Source organism: Galeopterus variegatus, unplaced genomic scaffold (assembly GCF_000696425.1).
Source record: "Galeopterus variegatus unplaced genomic scaffold, G_variegatus-3.0.2 Scaffold1716, whole genome shotgun sequence".
Classification (NCBI taxonomy): domain Eukaryota; kingdom Metazoa; phylum Chordata; class Mammalia; order Dermoptera; family Cynocephalidae; genus Galeopterus; species Galeopterus variegatus.
The window spans coordinates 66,518-83,750 of NW_007727827.1; the positions used below are offsets into that span (position 1 = coordinate 66,518).

Sequence of the window (17,233 nt, forward strand, 5' to 3'; positions counted from 1 at the left end):
GGAAAAAAAAAAAAAAAAAAAAAAAAAAAAAAAAAAAAAAAAAAAAAAAATTTTTTTTTTTAATTTTTTTTTTTTTTTTTTTTTGTCCTTTTTGAGACCGGCCGCACCGCGCTCAGCCAGTGAGCACACAGGCCATCCCCATATAGGATCCGAACCCGCGGCAGGAGCACCACTGTGCTCCCAGCGCCGCACTCTCCCCAGTGTGCCACAGGCTCGGCCCTACTTTATTAATATTTTAAATCGACACAATAATTGTACATATTTATGGGGTACAGTGTGATATTTCAATACATGTACACAATGTGTAATGATCAAGTCAGGGTAATTAGTGTATTCATCACCTCAAACATTTATCATTTCTTTGTGTTAGGAACATTCAAAATTCCCTCTTCTAGCTATCTGAAATTAAATAATAAATTATTGTTAACTATAGTCACTCTACAGTGCTATAGAACACTAGAACTTATGCTTCCTATCTAGCTATTTGTATCCATTAACCAGCCTCTCCCTATCCTCCGCCCCCACCCTTCCCAGCCTCTAGTAACCACTGTTCTACTTTCTGCTTCTCTGAGATCAACTTTTTAAGCTTCCACATATGAGTAAGAACAGGCCATATTTATCTTACTGTTCCTGGCTTATTTCACTTAACGTAGTGTCCTCCAGGCTCTCCGTGTTGCATAAATGACAGGATTTTATTCTCTTTTTATGGGTGAGTAGTATTCCATTCTGTGTATATACCACTTTTTTTTTTTTTAATGCATTCATTTGTGGACTAACACTTAGGTTTTGTTTTGGTTTTTTTTTTTTTGGTGGCTGGCCAGTACAGAGATCTGAACCCTTGACCTTGGGGTTATAACACCACCTTAAGTTGATTCCATATCTTGGCTATTGTGAATAGTACTGAAATAAACATGGGAGTGTAGATATGTTTTTGACATACTGATTTCCCTTCCTTTGGATATATACCCAGCAGTGGGATTGCAGGATTATATAGTAATTCTATTTATAGTTTTCTGAGAAACTCTACACTTTTCCATAATGGCTGAACTAATTTGTATTCCCACTGATAGTGTACAAGAGCTTCCCTTTCTCCCTATCCTTGCCAGCATTTGTTATTTTTTGTCTTTTTTGATTATAGCCTTTCTAACTGGGGCGAGATGATATTTCATTGTGGTTTTGATTTGCATTTCCTTGATGATTAGTGATGTTGAATATTTTTTCATATACTCGTTGGCCATTTGCATATCTTCTTTTGAGAAATGTCTGTTCATATCATTTGCCCTTTTTTTATTGAAATTATTTGTTTTTCTGCTGTTGAGTTGTTTTAGTTCCTTGTATATTCTAAATATTAATCCCTTGTCAGATGAATAGTTTGAAGATATTTTCTCCCATTCTGCAGGTTGTGTCTTCATTCTGTTGATCGTTTCCTTTGCTGTGCAGAAGTTTTTTAGTTTGATGTAATCCACCTTCTGTTTTTGTTTTTGTTGCCTGTGCCTTTGAGGTATTATCCATAAAGTCTTTGCCTATACCAATGTTCTGAAGCATTTCCACTATGTTTTTTTCTAGTAGTTTTCATAGTTTGGGGTCCTAAATTTAGGTCTTTAATCCATTTTGAGTTGATTTTTGTATATGGTGAGGGAGAGGGGTCTAGTTTTATTCTTCTTCATATGGATATCCAGTTTTCCCAGCACCATTTACTGAACAGATTGTACTTTCTCCAGTATATGTTCTTGCTCCCTTTATAAAAAATCAGTTGGCCGTAAATACATGGATTTACTTCTGGGTTCTCTATTCTGTTCCACTGGTCTGGGTGTCTGTTTTTGTGCCAGTACTATGCTGTTTTGGTTACTATAGCTTTGTAGTATAATTTGAAGTCAGATAGTGTGATGCCTCCAGCTTTGCTCTTTTTGCTCTGGATTTCTTTGGCTATTCAGGGTCTTTTGTGGTTTCATATGAATTTTAGGATTGTTTTTTCTATTTCTGGAGGAATGGCATTGGAATTTTCATAGGGATTGCATTGAATCTGTAGATCCCTTTGGGTAGTATATTAGTCAGTTTTCTGTCACTTATAACAGAATACCTGAAACTGGGTAATTTATAATGAAACAACATTTATTTCTTATAGTTTTGGAGGCCAAAGGTTGAGGGGTGCATGTGGTAAATGCCTTCTTCCTGGTGGGGACTCTCGGCAGAGTCCCAAGGCAGCACAAGGTATCACATGGCAAGAGTGGTAAGAGTACATTCATGTGCTCTCTTCCTCTCCTTGTAAAGCCACAGGTCTACTCCCTTGATAACCCATTAGTCTGTTAACCCCTTCATCCATGAATGGATTAATTCGTTCATGAGGACATAGCTCTCATGGTCCAGTCAACTTTTAGAGGCCCCACATTTTAATTACCATATAGGGAATTAAGCTTCAACATGAACTTTGGAGAGGACAAACATTCAAACAATATCAGGTAGCATGGTCATTTTAACAGTATTGGTTCTTCCAATTCATGAACATGTGATGTCTTTCTACTTTTTGTGTCCTCTTCAATTTTTTTCATCAGTGTTTTATAGTTTGCCTTGTAGAGATCATTCACCTTCTTGGTTACATTTATTACTAGGTACTTAATTTTTTTTAGCTATTGTAAATGGGATTGCTTTCTTGATTTCTTTTTCAGCTAGTTTGTTGTTAAAGTATAGAAAATGCTACTGATTTTTGTATGTTGATTTTGTACTGAAACTTTACTGAATTTTTTTTTATTTCTCAGAGTTTTTTTGGTGGAATCTATAGGTTTTTCTGTATATAAGATTATGTTATTTGCAAACAGGGAAAATTTGACTTCTTCCTTTCCAGTAGGGATGCCCTTTATTTTTTTCACTTGCCTAATTGCTCTGGCCAGGACTTGTAGTACTATATTGAGTAAGTCATGAGAGTGGGCTTCCTTGTCCTGCTCCAGTTCTTAGCTGAAAGCTTTTCCCTGTTCAGTACGATGTTAGCTGTGGGTTTGTCATATATGGCTTCTATTGAGTTCTCATATTTATTTCATATCCAAACCTCTTGCCGTAGTTTTTCCATTCACCTCTTGGTTGCCAGAAGTTTATCCTATATGCATTTTTTTTTAAGAAAGACTGATGAGAATAATCCTTACTTTCTTGTATTTTCAAACTTATTATTTGTTATTTTTATACTTCAACCACAGCTTGGCATAGTATAAAATTTCTGGCTCATATTTTCTTTTCTAAAAGGACTTTATAGCCTTTTACTAATACTGATGTAACCTGGTCCAGGAGCATCAGCATCCCATGGGAATTTGTTAGAAAATGCAGATTCTCAGGCCCTACACCAGACCTAGTTAATCAAAACTCCTGAGCATGGAGTGCAGGGATCTACGTGTTCAAGCCCTCCAGGTGACTCTGATGGCATATGTACATTTGAGAACCCCTGCTCTGGTCTGATCACGCAGAATCTCCCCCAGAGAGTGCTGTCTTGGAATTTCTATTTATCTCTCCCACAGCTACATCGAAGACTCCACAGTGGTCTTTGAAGGTCTGACCAGTAAATTGCCCCAGTTCTTCAACATGTGTTGGGTGGACTGGACCAGAAGCCAGGAGACCTGGTTTCCAGTCTCATTCTAATCACTAACTAGTCCTGGAGTTTTTTCCTCACCATGAAAATGTAATTTTACCATCTGCTTTCACTGCTTTATGTGGCAGAAAGATAAAAAGAAATAATGGATGTTAGAATGGTTTACTTTGCATGTAAAATATATTGTAGCATTGATGCAAAATGTCCCTGTAGTTCCCTTAACTCATCAGGTTTCCTCACGCGGAATGCTGTGTCACAGTACGGATGGGCAGCATCACTTTTTACTTCCAGTCACATCCTCTGGAGTGTACAGCTATGAGACATTGCAGCAAATTTAGAACTTGTGAATATAAAAGGTGTAACCGTTGTGGGAGTGTGGTGAATGAAAAACAGCTTTCATGAAACCCACATCTTGGAAAATCAAGTAAAATGCTTTCTGATTTTTTTCCACTGTAAAAGAAATAGATGAAGTATTAGAAATGAAAAGGAGGAGAGGGAAAAAGATAACCATTTACTGCTTGAGAATTGCTCTACTATTGTGATACTTAAGATCAAATACCCACTTAGGTTAATGATATTCAATTTGGGGGCTGGCTGGTTAGCTTCATTGGTTAGAGCGCTGTGTTATAACATCAAGGGCAAGGGTTTGGATCCCCTTACTGGACAGCTGCCAAAAAAAAAAAGAGAGAGAGAGAGAGAGAGAGCGCTCAGTTTGTCCACAGGGTGGCAGTAGCAAACCTGTAGAATCAGTCTCAGCTGGGGTTCTTCACGTCCCTATAGTCAAAGTCAAATAGACTGACTTTTATCCAAATACCACATGCAAAAAAAGCCTTTCTACATTAAACACCTGGGGGGCTGGCTGGCTAGCTCATTTGGTTAGAGCACAGCTTTATAACACCAAAGTCATGGGTTCAGATCCTCATACCAGCCAGCTGCTTCCCCCCCCCCCACCGCCCCCAAAAGAGAACACATTAAACACTTGGGCAATTCAGAAAGAAATTTTGACTTAAATTGTGATAATTTCCCATTTGAGAAAAAGACAGATGAAAATTAGATGATATTTAGGTTAAAGAGTCAAGTTCCTTTGATTGCTTATTTAGTTTTCTAGGATAAATTTTGCTCATTTAGTTTTCTAGAATAAATTATTGTAATCAATGAAGCAGATATTGGCCCTAATCAAATGTTACACTTTGTATATCATTCTCTATGTTGAAGATAATAACTGGAATCACAATTTAGCAGTTCAACTCAGAGGATTTACTCACTGTTCCCTGTGAGTTCAGCCATGAATTTTGACATCATAATCAGCTGCCACTCACAAGTATTCACACTTGACCTTTACAACTGCGATGTCAGAAGTCTTGGTGGTGGGCGGGTTGGAACAACGTGGTCCAAGCTAAAACCATTGAGGAGTTTCTTGTTCCAGTGGCCAGTCACGGACAAGCTCATGACTAGCAGACTCAGATGGGAAAACCAGAAAACAAGAGGCCGTTCTAAGACTTCCTGGGAAATAAAGGTCCCTTTAATGGTTTCTTTAAATTCAGATTATGTAAATTAGGCGGAGATAGACATTCTTTCCCCCTTATGTAAAAGAATTTAGGTGAGGAAATCACAAATTCGTGAGAATAGTTTTAAAATTATTTGGGGCTTGACAATGTTTTTCTTGGCATTCTGTCAGCTATATATAGAAAGCATACTACGCTGATTCCTAATGACTTAGCAGGTCCCTCAGGCTTTGCTGCACAGGATGTGACATTTCTTCAGCCGACTCTTCCTGACTCCTTTCCAATCATGGCACTATTATTTTCCCTGACAAGAGTGACAAGATCTTTTATTAAAAAGATCAATAGGCCTATATATAAATTTTTAAAATGTATATCCCTGCCTCTGAAATTATCTTATTGAGAATGCCTTAATAATAATCCTTCCATTTTATTGCAAAAGACCCTATTGTAATAGCGGGGCTAGGGAGGAAGTACAGCTAATTATCACGATGAATCATTTAGCAAGGTGGGAAAAAAGTCCTTTGTGTGTAAAAATATCTAGTGTTTGGGTAAAAATATCTACCCAAATTTCTGCAAAACAGATTTCCATGTAATTTAGACATTGATTTCTTTTCCTTGCAGATCAAAAAACCTCCTTGATCAGGACTGGTATTGGGGGAACACTTTTCCTTATGCAATGAGAAGCCCCAGTAGGGCCATTCAGAGATCAGGATGCTTGCTTAAAGATGCCACTCCAGCAGTTCTCTCACCCCACCCCCAGTCAGTGATTTCCGGTCTCCTGGTTCCTTCCTAGGACTTTGGCTTTTACTGTGCACGAAATCACTGGAAGATTTTGAGAGCAGTGCCATGGTTGACTCAGGCTTTCTTGGATCTCACGGGCTGCTCTGATGAGACCAGAATGGAAGAGGACAAGGATGAATGTGGGAGATGTTAGGAGGCCAGTGGGCGGGTCTCTGCACTTTCTCCCTCTGTGATCCCATTTCCTGCCACTTTCCCTTTTTCCCTGGCTCCAGCCTCGTGGCTCTCCTGGCTGTCTCTTGAGCCCACGAGGCAGGCTCGCACTTCAGGCCCTCATCTGGAAGGCTCTTCCCCAGAAACCACGTGCTTCCTCACTGAGGCCTTCCCTGACCACACTTTGTCACCCACACAGCCCCGGGCCCTCCCACCCCCTCCACTGCCTATTTCTCCTTTGTGCCTGTCACCATCTGACATACTAGGTATTTGATTATGGTCAGTCTCTCCACTCATCTGGAGTGTGAGCTCCACAAGGGAGGGCCATCCCCACGCCAGCACCCTGGTCTGGCTCACAGTCGGGTGTGGCATGGGCGTCTGAAACAAGTGCCCTCCTGGCCCTGCTGTGGTGGGTTCAGGGCACCCACAGGGCACGCACATTGGCACCGCAGTTATGCATTCATGCCAGCCCTCCCTACAGTTGGGTCTCCAATGTCTGATGCCCATCACAGGCCTCTAGTTACCATTTTCTTTATGGCCCAGGTCCTGGCCAGCACTGAAGATGGCTTGGTAGCTAAATTTGCCAGAACCCCATGACTTCCAGAGCTTCTCATTCATGGAGCCCCTGACCCCAGTCCACCTGTGCATATTGTCGTGAGCCAGCTCCTGATAACCACTGGCAAGTGTCTAGGGATGCCTCGGCTCCTCTAGTCCTGCCACCTTAACCAAGCACCCTACCTTGCTGCCTGCTAAGCCCTTCGAAGTCTTTGTCTGGGACTCTGTTTTTTCCTGAGAAGGTGCGTCTCATACCAAATAAAGAGGCAACCAGCACTTGCAAATTTGGTTAAAATGTCTCCTATTTCACCACTCTTTGGGAAGGGCAAACTGTTGTATCTATTTTTATTGTAATTACTCAGTCCCTCCTGCCTCATTAAGCTTTCCTTCTTTCAAGCATGAATACCTGGCTGAATCTGCATAACCTTTTATTATTGATCTACCTTTGTTCACGCACAAATGATTGCCACTTACAGCTCTCCTACCAGGCTCCTTTGTAAATAATATAAATTTTATTTTCTCAAAATAGAAAGAAATGTGACATCTTGCAGGTTCCGTAGTATCCTTGTTTTGCTGGATTGCAAGTCCCTTTGACTTAAATAAATGTTGTGTCTTCAAATTAGTGGTGCACAGCCCTCAGTTGATAGAGGGGGATACTGTGAATGCCACTTTTGGCCCTGGGAACTCCTGACATGCCTCCACCCAGGACCAGTTCATACAACCCTCCCCCATATGGCCTCAGTTTCCACACCTCTTGGGCCATTGCCTTATACATTATAAATACTGCTTCTGTGACTTTGAAGATGAAAGTTCTCTCCCAAAACTATTCCCCATTGTCATCGTTATGAAACCAGAGATGGAATGGAAAATAGATTTTTGAGACATTTTAAATTATTGCTTGTCTTTAGAGGCAAAATTCAGATAAGAAAGCTTATCAATTATACTTTTGTTTCTACTCAAAAACTCATGACTGTTCACTGAAAGGCTCCTTCTTCTTACATTAAAACATTGTTTACAGTGTCCCAGATGAATGGGAACAAATCCCGAGGCTTGGTGTTTGGATGATACTTTATTCCCTGGGGAAAGAGGTAACAGTTTGAAATGGGGAGGGTTATGGTGGGAGAATGCTTCCCATTCTGAGAAGTATTTAATTTTGCAAGGGGTTCTGAATGAGCATCCCTAGTCCTTATTCTGTTGCTGAAAATAATTCCGGTTTGTTTCTGAAACTTTTGACAAAAAAAGTAAAAAGAACTTTTCAGCCTGGAAAGTTTTGTTTTGAAAGGCAAGCATAGGAATTATGAGTTGAGACTTGGACAGAGTGTCATTTTCTTTTTAAAGGATATGGTTTGTCAATATGTCTTTGTTATCTTGAGATTTAATCTAGATTTCTGGGCAGTTGGTCAGCCCAGCACATCTCCACAGGGCAGGTGGCCTGACTTTGGCACACCACCTGGTAAATCTCTGTGCCAGGGGAGGGGGCTTCATCTGAGAGGCCGGGCTGACTTTCAAGACAGAATTGTACCATTCACGCTAAAACACTCAGACACATACAGAAGTGTCATTTACTTCTAGGCTCTTATGGTAGGAGCTCTAAAGCTGAGTTTACTTTCTAGAAAATTCTAGCTTATTTTCTAGAAAATTGCATTTTATCACTGAAAAAAGAATTTTATTTTTATCTTTTTTTTTTTTATAAAGACAACCAGTAAGGGGATCTTAACCCTTGGCTTGGTGTTGCCAGCACCACACTCAGCCAGTGAGCTAACCGGCCATCCCTATATAGGATCCGAACCTGTGGCCTTGGTGTTATCAGCCCCGCACTCTCCCGAGTGAGCCACGGGCCGGCGCTAGAATTTTATTTTTATCTTTTTTTTTTTTATAAAGACAACCAGTAAGGGGATCTTAACCCTTGGCTTGGTGTTGCCAGCACCACACTCAGCCAGTGAGCTAACCGGCCATCCCTATATAGGATCCGAACCTGTGGCCTTGGTGTTATCAGCACCACACTCTCCCGAGTGAGCCACGGGCCGGCCCTAGAATTTTATTTTTAAATGCATATGCTTTCGAGCAGGAGTTTTGGAGTCACAAAGGTGGAGAAAGTGACGGCTTGCAGTGGCAACTCTCAAGTTCAATGAGGGGAAAAAGCCGTGCTCTGATCGGGAGACAGCTTCTTGCCAGTCCATAACCGAGAGTACATTCTGGCATTTAAGAAGTTAGCAGTTTCTTGGCACCAAATAAAGAATGTTGTGCCGGACAAAGGGAGAGTTATTCATTGCATTCACTACTAACCAAAGAAATGCAGAGAGAATTTTAGTCTGTTAGGCTTTTATGGAAAGGAGAGCCAGGCTGTGTTGTGAGGATCATGACCAGCATAGCTGGTGTAGACAGCTGACCTGTAGCATGTCTGTGCATATAGAGGGCGGAGGTGGAGTGTGAACTATAACATGCTTATATGCTTAAACCTCAAGTGCACAGCTAGAAAAAGCAAGTAGTGGTGCACTACAGTCTTGCTGAACACTGGGTAAAAAAATCATGGCAAACATTGAGCCTGTTTTGGAAGTGTTCTAAAACCAGACTGTTAACACAGTGAGCCATTGTAAATGTAGCTCGCTACGTGTTTGGAGAGAAACACATACTCTTTTATTAGGAACATGAAACAAACTCTTTGAGCTGCAGTATCGCTGCGGGTGAGTTTAATTGCTGGGAGTAATAAATCACAGCTGTGAAAGTTAAATTCTTGGCAGGATTCTTTATTCAGCTGTTTTCCCCTTGCCCCATTACATTCCAGACTTACGGTCTGCATTATGTTTGGAGCCAGCAGTAAGCTTGCGCTTTTCCTCTGCGGCTGTTACTTGGCTGCCCTGGGAGCCCGCGCCGGGGAGCATTGCACGGCTGGGTATCACGAGGCTGAGTATTACGTGGCTGCCGTGTACGAGCACCAGTCGATCTTGAGTCCTGACCCTCGGGCGCTCACCAACCGCAAGCAGGCCTTGGAGCTAATGAACCAGAACCTCGACATCTATGAACAGCAAGTGATGACCGCAGCCAAAAAGGCAAGAAATGCTCCTCAGTTACCACCTGAATTTTTCTCATAGAACAAAACGAATTGTACTTTAACCCATGGTCAGTTGTTGGGTAACCCCAGGCTTCCTACAGTCCCTTTGGAAAGCCAGTCCAGCTAGTAAACCTGAGTTGAGTTAGTTGGCTAGAGTCTTGCTACACAGAGCATCTGTGGACCAGCAGCATCAGCAGCACCTGGGAGTTTGTTAGAAATGCAGAATCTTGTCCCCCGCCCCCGGAATTAGAACCTGCATTTTAGCAAGATCCCCAGGTGATGCTTTTGCACTTCAAGTTTGAGAAGCCCTGGGCTGGCTAGATCATTGGTTCTCAAACGTGGTCCGTGCACAGGAATCACCTGCAAATTGTAAACAAATACGGTGCCTTGGCCCCAGAGCATCATTTGTAATTGGTCTGGATGGAGTATGGTCTGGGCATTGGAATTTTTTTAAGGCTCCCTAGAGATTCTAATGTGCAGAAGAATATGAAAACCACTGGACTGAGACATTCAAAGCCTAACGGAAATAGTAACCACCCTCAAAACCTCCGGTTCTGTCTTCAGATTATTTGGGGCTCGTTTCTGGTCTCTGTGCTAGACTGTGAACAGTCTGAGACCTCAGCCCAGACAGAACCATCCCCAAACTGACAAAGGGAAGGTCGGTGCCAGCCTTTGTGAAAGCTTCCTGCTTGGCCCACATTTCTCTCTCCTGCCAGGAAGGGTGGGGATGGAAGTAGCCTCTTGGGGCAGAGAGGGAAATGTTGGTGCCAGTGCCGGACATTAAGAAAGTGCCCTGCTGGGAAATCCATAACCAAAGGGAAGTTTGGGCTTTAACCTTCTTGGTGGGGTGACCAAGCCCAGCTGCTTGAGGAAGCCCCTCTGTGCCTCAACAGGAAGTAAACTCTGTGAGAGCAAAACTTCCCTGCTGTCTGTGAGCATAAAGGGCAGAGCCAGTCTGGCCTGCAGGTCCTGCCCCAAACAGCCCGTTTCTGAGCAGGGTGGTCAGGTGGCCTGGACGGCCATAGCTGCCATCTGTTGCTACATCTTAAATTTCTAGCCTATGACACACACACACAGAGAGAGACACATATAAAAATATAAGTATAAATACTGTAAGTATAAAATATTATGTAAATATAGAAAACGGATGTTGGAAGAGAGCTTAAAGACCTCATCTGGCTTCTTCTGATGGGTGATACTTTTTGTCCCAACCTGACATCTGGTTTCTCCTTGAACACCTTCAGTGGCCCAGAACTCATTGTCTTACTGGTTCCAGCAGTGGGAACTTCTGGAAAGGTCTTCCCATCAATGAGCAGCAACAGGCCTCCCTGTAACTGCACCCATAGTTCTGTCCTCGGAACTAAGGAGAACAGAGTCCCTTCCCACAAACGCCATCTTCTCCACATTTGAGGATGGAAGTCATCATTCCCCCCCGGCATCTCTCCCCTAGGCTCTATGTCCCCTGTCCCTCCCACAGTTCCTTGGGAGATTTGGTTTCCAGCTCTTCTAACAACTTTCCAGGCTTTTCTCTGTGCTCAGAACTGTAAGCAACTTTCCTGATTCTGTCTGATGAGGGCAGAGTGGAGAAGTCACACCTCTTGCTCTAGACGTTGTCCCCAGAGAACTTTGGCAGCCACATCTCACTGTGGTTTCGTAAGCACTTGCTGTCATCTTAAACCCCTGCCCTTTTTACACACACAGACACATGCTGCTTTTGCCATCCTGTACTTACAAAGTTGATTTATTTCACTTGAGAGCAAGACTTCACATTTATACCATTAAATTTCATCATTGCAGCCTGGTGGGCTATTCAGGGATCTTTACTGACATCTGCATATCAGTTACCTTCACGTCATTCACACGTTTGATACACACCTCATTTATGTCTATGCTGAAGTCAGTGTAAAAAAATCCTAGGCTGTGCCCTCAGGCCTCCTGATGACACCAGTCCACTCAAGGGCGGGCGTTCTGTGGACAGAGGTGTTTGCCTGTGTGGTGCTGAATCCAGCACCTGAGTGTCACTTACCTCTTGCCTCTCGATCCTGTCCACAGACCATCAGGAGACATTTGTCACACTAAAACCCAGAGACTAGGACTGCAGAATTCCCCTGTTTTCACATTTTAATAACCTGCCCCCAAAAGGAAACATATAACATGATTTTGTTGAATCCATGCCAGTCGCAAGGAATCGTTCCTTCTTTATTTGTGGTCCAGGAGCAGGGATGAAGCTGTTGATGTGTTTGCTTTTAGTACTTACAGATATCTCAGCTCCACTACCTGCTTGTATGTGTTAGAGCAACTTCTAAGGCAGACTGATGGCAAGCATGTGTCCAAGTTTCATGTCAAACTTGCTATAGGGTAGAGGTTTCTAAACAAGCCAATTGAAATATTCCCCTCTTGGTAGAGGCATCCATAGGGGGAAACAAAGGAGTCCGGTTTAAAGATGATTAGGCTGGCCAGTCCCCTGGGTTGGTGACCTTCATTCCTCAGGTGTTCTTGGTCTCATTAAGGTCTATCAGAAAACAGCTGAAGCTATTTATCAGGAATGCTAATTACTTCCTAGAAAGGATCACTCGTCACATCAGACCCGAAGTTCTGCCCCAGCTAAGGTTTGGTTCCTCTTCTTATTTCTGGCTATGTGCTCAGGGAATGCCATTTCATTTTCATATTAATCTAATATGTATACATAACTTAAATGTTTGTCTCCATAAGAAGCCATTCAGGACTGGCCAATTAGCTCAGTTGGTTAGAGGACGGTGTTGTAACACCAAGGTTGAGGGTTCGGATCCCCGTACTGGCTAGCACCAAAATAAAAAAAGAAGCCATTCAGTGATCTCAAAGGTTTGTTTTGTCTTTAATAAAGGAAAATATCTGTCCATGTATAATTTTCAAAAAAGTTAAATACATATCTCTTACAGAAATACAGAATGACCAAAGCTTTTATTTAACTCATTATTTAAGGAAATAACTGGTAAGTTGGTAAAGCTGGTTCAAAGAATTTGAGGAATACAAATGTGTATGTGTATGTCAGTTAAGTCCAACGAATGTTGAAATACATTTGCTAACAGAAAACTAATATTCTACAGGGCAATACAATTGTAATGTTTGGGGTGATCTTTTAAATAATAAAGTCAAACAGTGGTACATTCTCCAGATAATTAGGTAATCCTTGAGAGAGCCTGTTAAACAGTACCCAGTATAATTCAGAAAGGCATGTGTTCTTTTTTTTTTTTTAGTTGGCAGCTGGCTGGTATGGGGAACGAATCCTTGACCTTGGTGTTACAAGGCTGCACTCTAACGAACTGAGCTAAGCAGCCAGCCCTAGGCATGCATTCTTTATCTTTATTTCCAAGTCTGTGACAATTTTTCTTTACACAGTCATCGGTAAGTGCAGTGAACGAGCCTAGCATATTATGCTGAAGGGAGCCGATGTTGATATAACCTTTCTGGAAAGCTATTTGGCAATGTGTGTTAAGAACTTGAAATGTTTCATACTCTTTGACCCAGAAATTTTACTTGTACGACTTTACTCTAAAGAAATCATCAGAGAATCGATCAAAGATCTGTGTACAACACTCATTCAATAGTGTTTTGAACATACTGTATGAGGATGGTCACAACCATGGATCTTACTGAAGATCCAAAACCGTATATTTATTATTTTCTCAATTGTACACACACATATACAGAGAGAGAAAAAAATAATGAAAGTATGATATTAAAAATAAGTGTCCTTGTGATATTGGATTATGAATTCTTTATTTTTCTGTTTTCCAAATTTTCTCCTGTTAAACTTTTAAAGTTTTTATGACCAGAAAAAAATTTTTGAAAGAGTTTTCAATGCATTCCAGAAATAAGAGCCTCAAACTGCTTGCTATTTTAGATTATTCATGCCTTCTCTGCCTGCCTTCTCCACCTTCCACACTGGGGCCAGCCAATGTTCCAGGCTTGACATTTTAAGCCATGTAAGTGGAGAGCAAAGGCCCTGGAGCTGAGAGCTGAGGGCTGCCTTGTTTGTATTTCCTTAGCTTGCTGCAGACATCACAGGGAGCCCCAGGCCATCAGAGCCAGGGAGCCTCCAAATTCCCTTTTGGGGAATTGAGATTTCCAGGGAGTCCTTGTTTTTATGCTGAAATCAACATGCTTGACTTACCCACTGGCTCAGTGGGTCCCAACCTTGGCTGCACATTAGAATTGCCTGGGGAACCTTTAAACAAACATTTTTGCCAGACCCCACTCACAGTCAATTGAATCAGACTTTTTAGGTTTGGGCCCCAGCATCAATGTTTTTTCAGAAGTTCCCCAGCTGATTCTGATGAACGGTGAAGGTTGAGAACCACTGCACTGGAGATACCATGTCTGTTAATGGACCCAAAATTCAAGGTCCTTTATGATCAGCCCCGTCTTTCATTGTACCACCAAGAACACCATACCCCTCCTAACTGTTTGCTTGGCAAACGCTGGCACCCTTCAAAACAGCTTACTCATCCCCTCCTTCCCTTACATGCCCTCAGGCACAGCTAACGGTTCCTAGAGGACTTTGTCTCCCCTTGGGTTTAGGCCAAGTGAGACAGCTTCCCTGAAACTAAGATCCTCGATCAGCGTAGAGCCACCGTCTTTGTACTTCTGGTTCCTGGTACAGAGTAATTTCTTGATGGTTGCCAGATGAATGAACAAATGAATGAAGCGGTGCTTCCTATCATCTGATAACAGGTTGATTGTACTTTGATGTTTTGATTTACAGGGTGTACAGATCATAGTGTTTCCAGAAGATGGCATTCATGGATTCAACTTTACAAGAACATCATTGTACCCATTTTTGGACTTCATGCCGTCTCCCCGGTTGGTCAGGTGGAACCCGTGCCTGGAGCCCCACCGTTTCAATGACACAGAGGTGTGTAAGGATTCAGGCTTCCTTCTCAGTGGGCCAAGGGCACACAGAGATGAACCAAGCCAGGGGCCAAAAGCCACAACATGTTAACTGAGATTCAAAGGAGACCCTGGAATCCAAAAAATCAAACCCAAACCCTATGTGCCACATGTTCATTCAGTTAAAGAATGTCTGGTATCACAAGGCATTTCTCATCTATGGATCTTTCCATTTATTAGTGACATAAGAAACACATAAACAACTACATATTAAAAAAGCAAACCAAACAGAGGTAACAAAGTGAAAGTTCCCTTTCACCACGGACCACCCCTCATCCTATTTCCTTTCCTAGAGAAACTGCCATCAACTATTTGGGCATTCAACTATATTTTTCCTGCTCTCATTGTTGGCATCCTCTTTTCTAGCATGCTATGTGCTTATTCTTTTTTAACTCTTGCTATTATAAGCAAAGTTTCAATGAATATCTTTGTACACATATTTTTGCAATCATGTCCAAGTTTTTTGCAAGATAAAATTCCTAGAAATGGAATTCCTCAAAGGATGTACACAGTTTAAATCACATTAAAGTGTACCGAGTTTCTCCTTTAAAAAACTTTGATTTCACTTTACATCCCCAGTTATAGTGTATGAGTGCCTGTTTTCCCATCCTTTAGTCAATGCAAGACAGAATAATCTTGAATTTTTGACAGTCTTATGAAAGTGAAAAATGACAAGATTGAGCATCTTTTCACATGTTTGGCCACTTGTATTCTGTGAATCACCTGTTCATATCCTTTGAATGTTTCCAGTGGTGGTTGCTTTTTTCTTATTTATGATAGCTGTTTATATATTATGGACACAAACAAATCCTTTTTTTGTTTGTTTAATATGAAACAAAAGGCAGGATTTCAAAAAGGCATTTTAACTTTTTTCCCTCTAGGTCCTCCAGCGCCTGAGTTGTATGGCCATCAAGGGAGAGATGTTCTTGGTGGCCAATCTTGGGACAAAGCAGCCTTGTCATAGCAGTGACCCTGGGTGCCCAAACGATGGGAGATACCAGTTTAACACGAATGTCGTGTTCAGCAGTAACGGAACGCTTGTTGATCGCTACCGAAAACACAACCTCTACTTTGAGGCAGCTTTTGATACCCCTCTTAAAGCGGACCATGTCACCTTTGACACCCCCTTTGCTGGCAAGTTTGGCGTCTTCACTTGCTTTGACATATTGTTCTTTGACCCTGCTGTCAGGCTCCTCAGAGACTCTGAGGTGAAGCACATTGTGTTTCCCACCGCCTGGATGAACCAGCTCCCACTCTTGGCAGCTATTGAGATTCAGAAAGCTTTTGCCATCGCTTTTAGCGTCAATTTCCTGGCAGCTAACATCCACCACCCATCTCTGGGGATGACAGGGAGTGGCATACACACCCCTCTGAAGTCCTTTTGGTACCATAACATGGAAAACTCCACAGGTCACCTTATAATTGCTCAGGTAGCCAAAAATCCACAGGGTCTCATGGGTACAGAGAATGCAACAGCTAAAATGGACCCATCCCACAGTAAGTTTTTAAAAATCTTGTCAGGCGATCCATACTGTGCAAAGGATGCTCAGGAAGTCCACTGTGGCGAAGCCGCCAAATGGAACATGAATGCTCCTCCCACATTTCACTCTGAGATGATGTATGACAACTTCACCCTGGTCCCTGTCTGGGGAAAGGAAGGCTACCTCCAAGTCTGCTCGAATGGCCTCTGCTGTTACTTACTTTACGAAAGGCCCACCTTGTCCAGAGAGCTGTATGCCCTGGGGGTCTTTGATGGCCTTCACACAGTGCACGGCACTTACTACATTCAAGTGTGTGCCCTGGTCAAGTGTGGGGGTCTTGGCTTTGACACCTGTGGGCAGGAGATCACAGAGGCCACAGGGATATTTGAGTTTCACCTGTGGGGAAACTTCAGTACTTCCTACATCTTTCCTTTGTTTCTGTCCTCAGGGATGACCCTAGAAACCCCTGACCAGCTCGGCTGGGAGAATGACCACTATTTCCTGAGGAAGAGTGGACTGTCCTCTGGCCTGGTGACAGCAGCTCTCTATGGGCGGTTGTATGAGAGGGACTAGGAAAAGTGTGTGGTCTTTGGGGTGAACTCTGGCCATCATGTGGACAACCACGCACCTCCACAGCCCACAGATAAACATTGAGACCCCCTCCCTGTGCTAAGGGTGGACGCCCGCTTTTGTGGCACCGGATCCCACCCTGGGAACTGTGGGAGGAAGGAGGAGAGGCAGATTCCCTCAGTGTCTCCTCCTCTTCAACATCAATTAGACATTTTCTGGTATTCTCTACTCACATTTGTCTTTTTCAAGCCACATCTGCTGCTAGCAAATCTCTCAGTACACATTTGGTTTTAAGAGGTAAAACAGAAATAAATGTCAGTTTATATTTTACACATCCACAAAGCAGTAGTTTGGGGTTTTGTTTTGTATTTTTTTTTTCTCGTTGTTGAGCAGGGACACCCAGGAAGTCTCAAACATTTTCTAAAGCAAGAAAGCAAAAGGTGTCTTAGCTGTTGTGGGGACCTTTCCCATCGTGGTCCACTAGAACTATCTCCAGATGAAATGGCAGTGCTAGAGCCACCGGCAACGTCAGAAACGTAGTCCTTGAAACAGCTTTTAAAAATAGAAAAGAAGTTCTCCTCAAGCTGCCTTTCTGTCAGCAAGCAGAATGTGTAGG

At 42.4% G+C, this 17,233-nt stretch overlaps 1 protein-coding gene across 1 annotated transcript in view; it reads left to right on the top strand.

Moving 5' to 3' along the window:
- Window positions 1–16,959, top strand: part of BTD (biotinidase) — a 37,543-nt gene extending 20,584 nt beyond the window's left edge. Inside the window, exons 2-4 of the mRNA XM_008578549.1 lie at window positions 9,371–9,635; window positions 14,382–14,531; window positions 15,448–16,959. Coding sequence (XP_008576771.1) covers window positions 9,387–9,635; window positions 14,382–14,531; window positions 15,448–16,620 — 1,572 coding nt within the window. The 5' untranslated portion in view covers window positions 9,371–9,386 and the 3' untranslated portion in view covers window positions 16,621–16,959. The remainder of the gene's footprint in view (window positions 1–9,370; window positions 9,636–14,381; window positions 14,532–15,447) is intronic.
- Window positions 16,960–17,233: the final 274 nt, after the last annotated feature.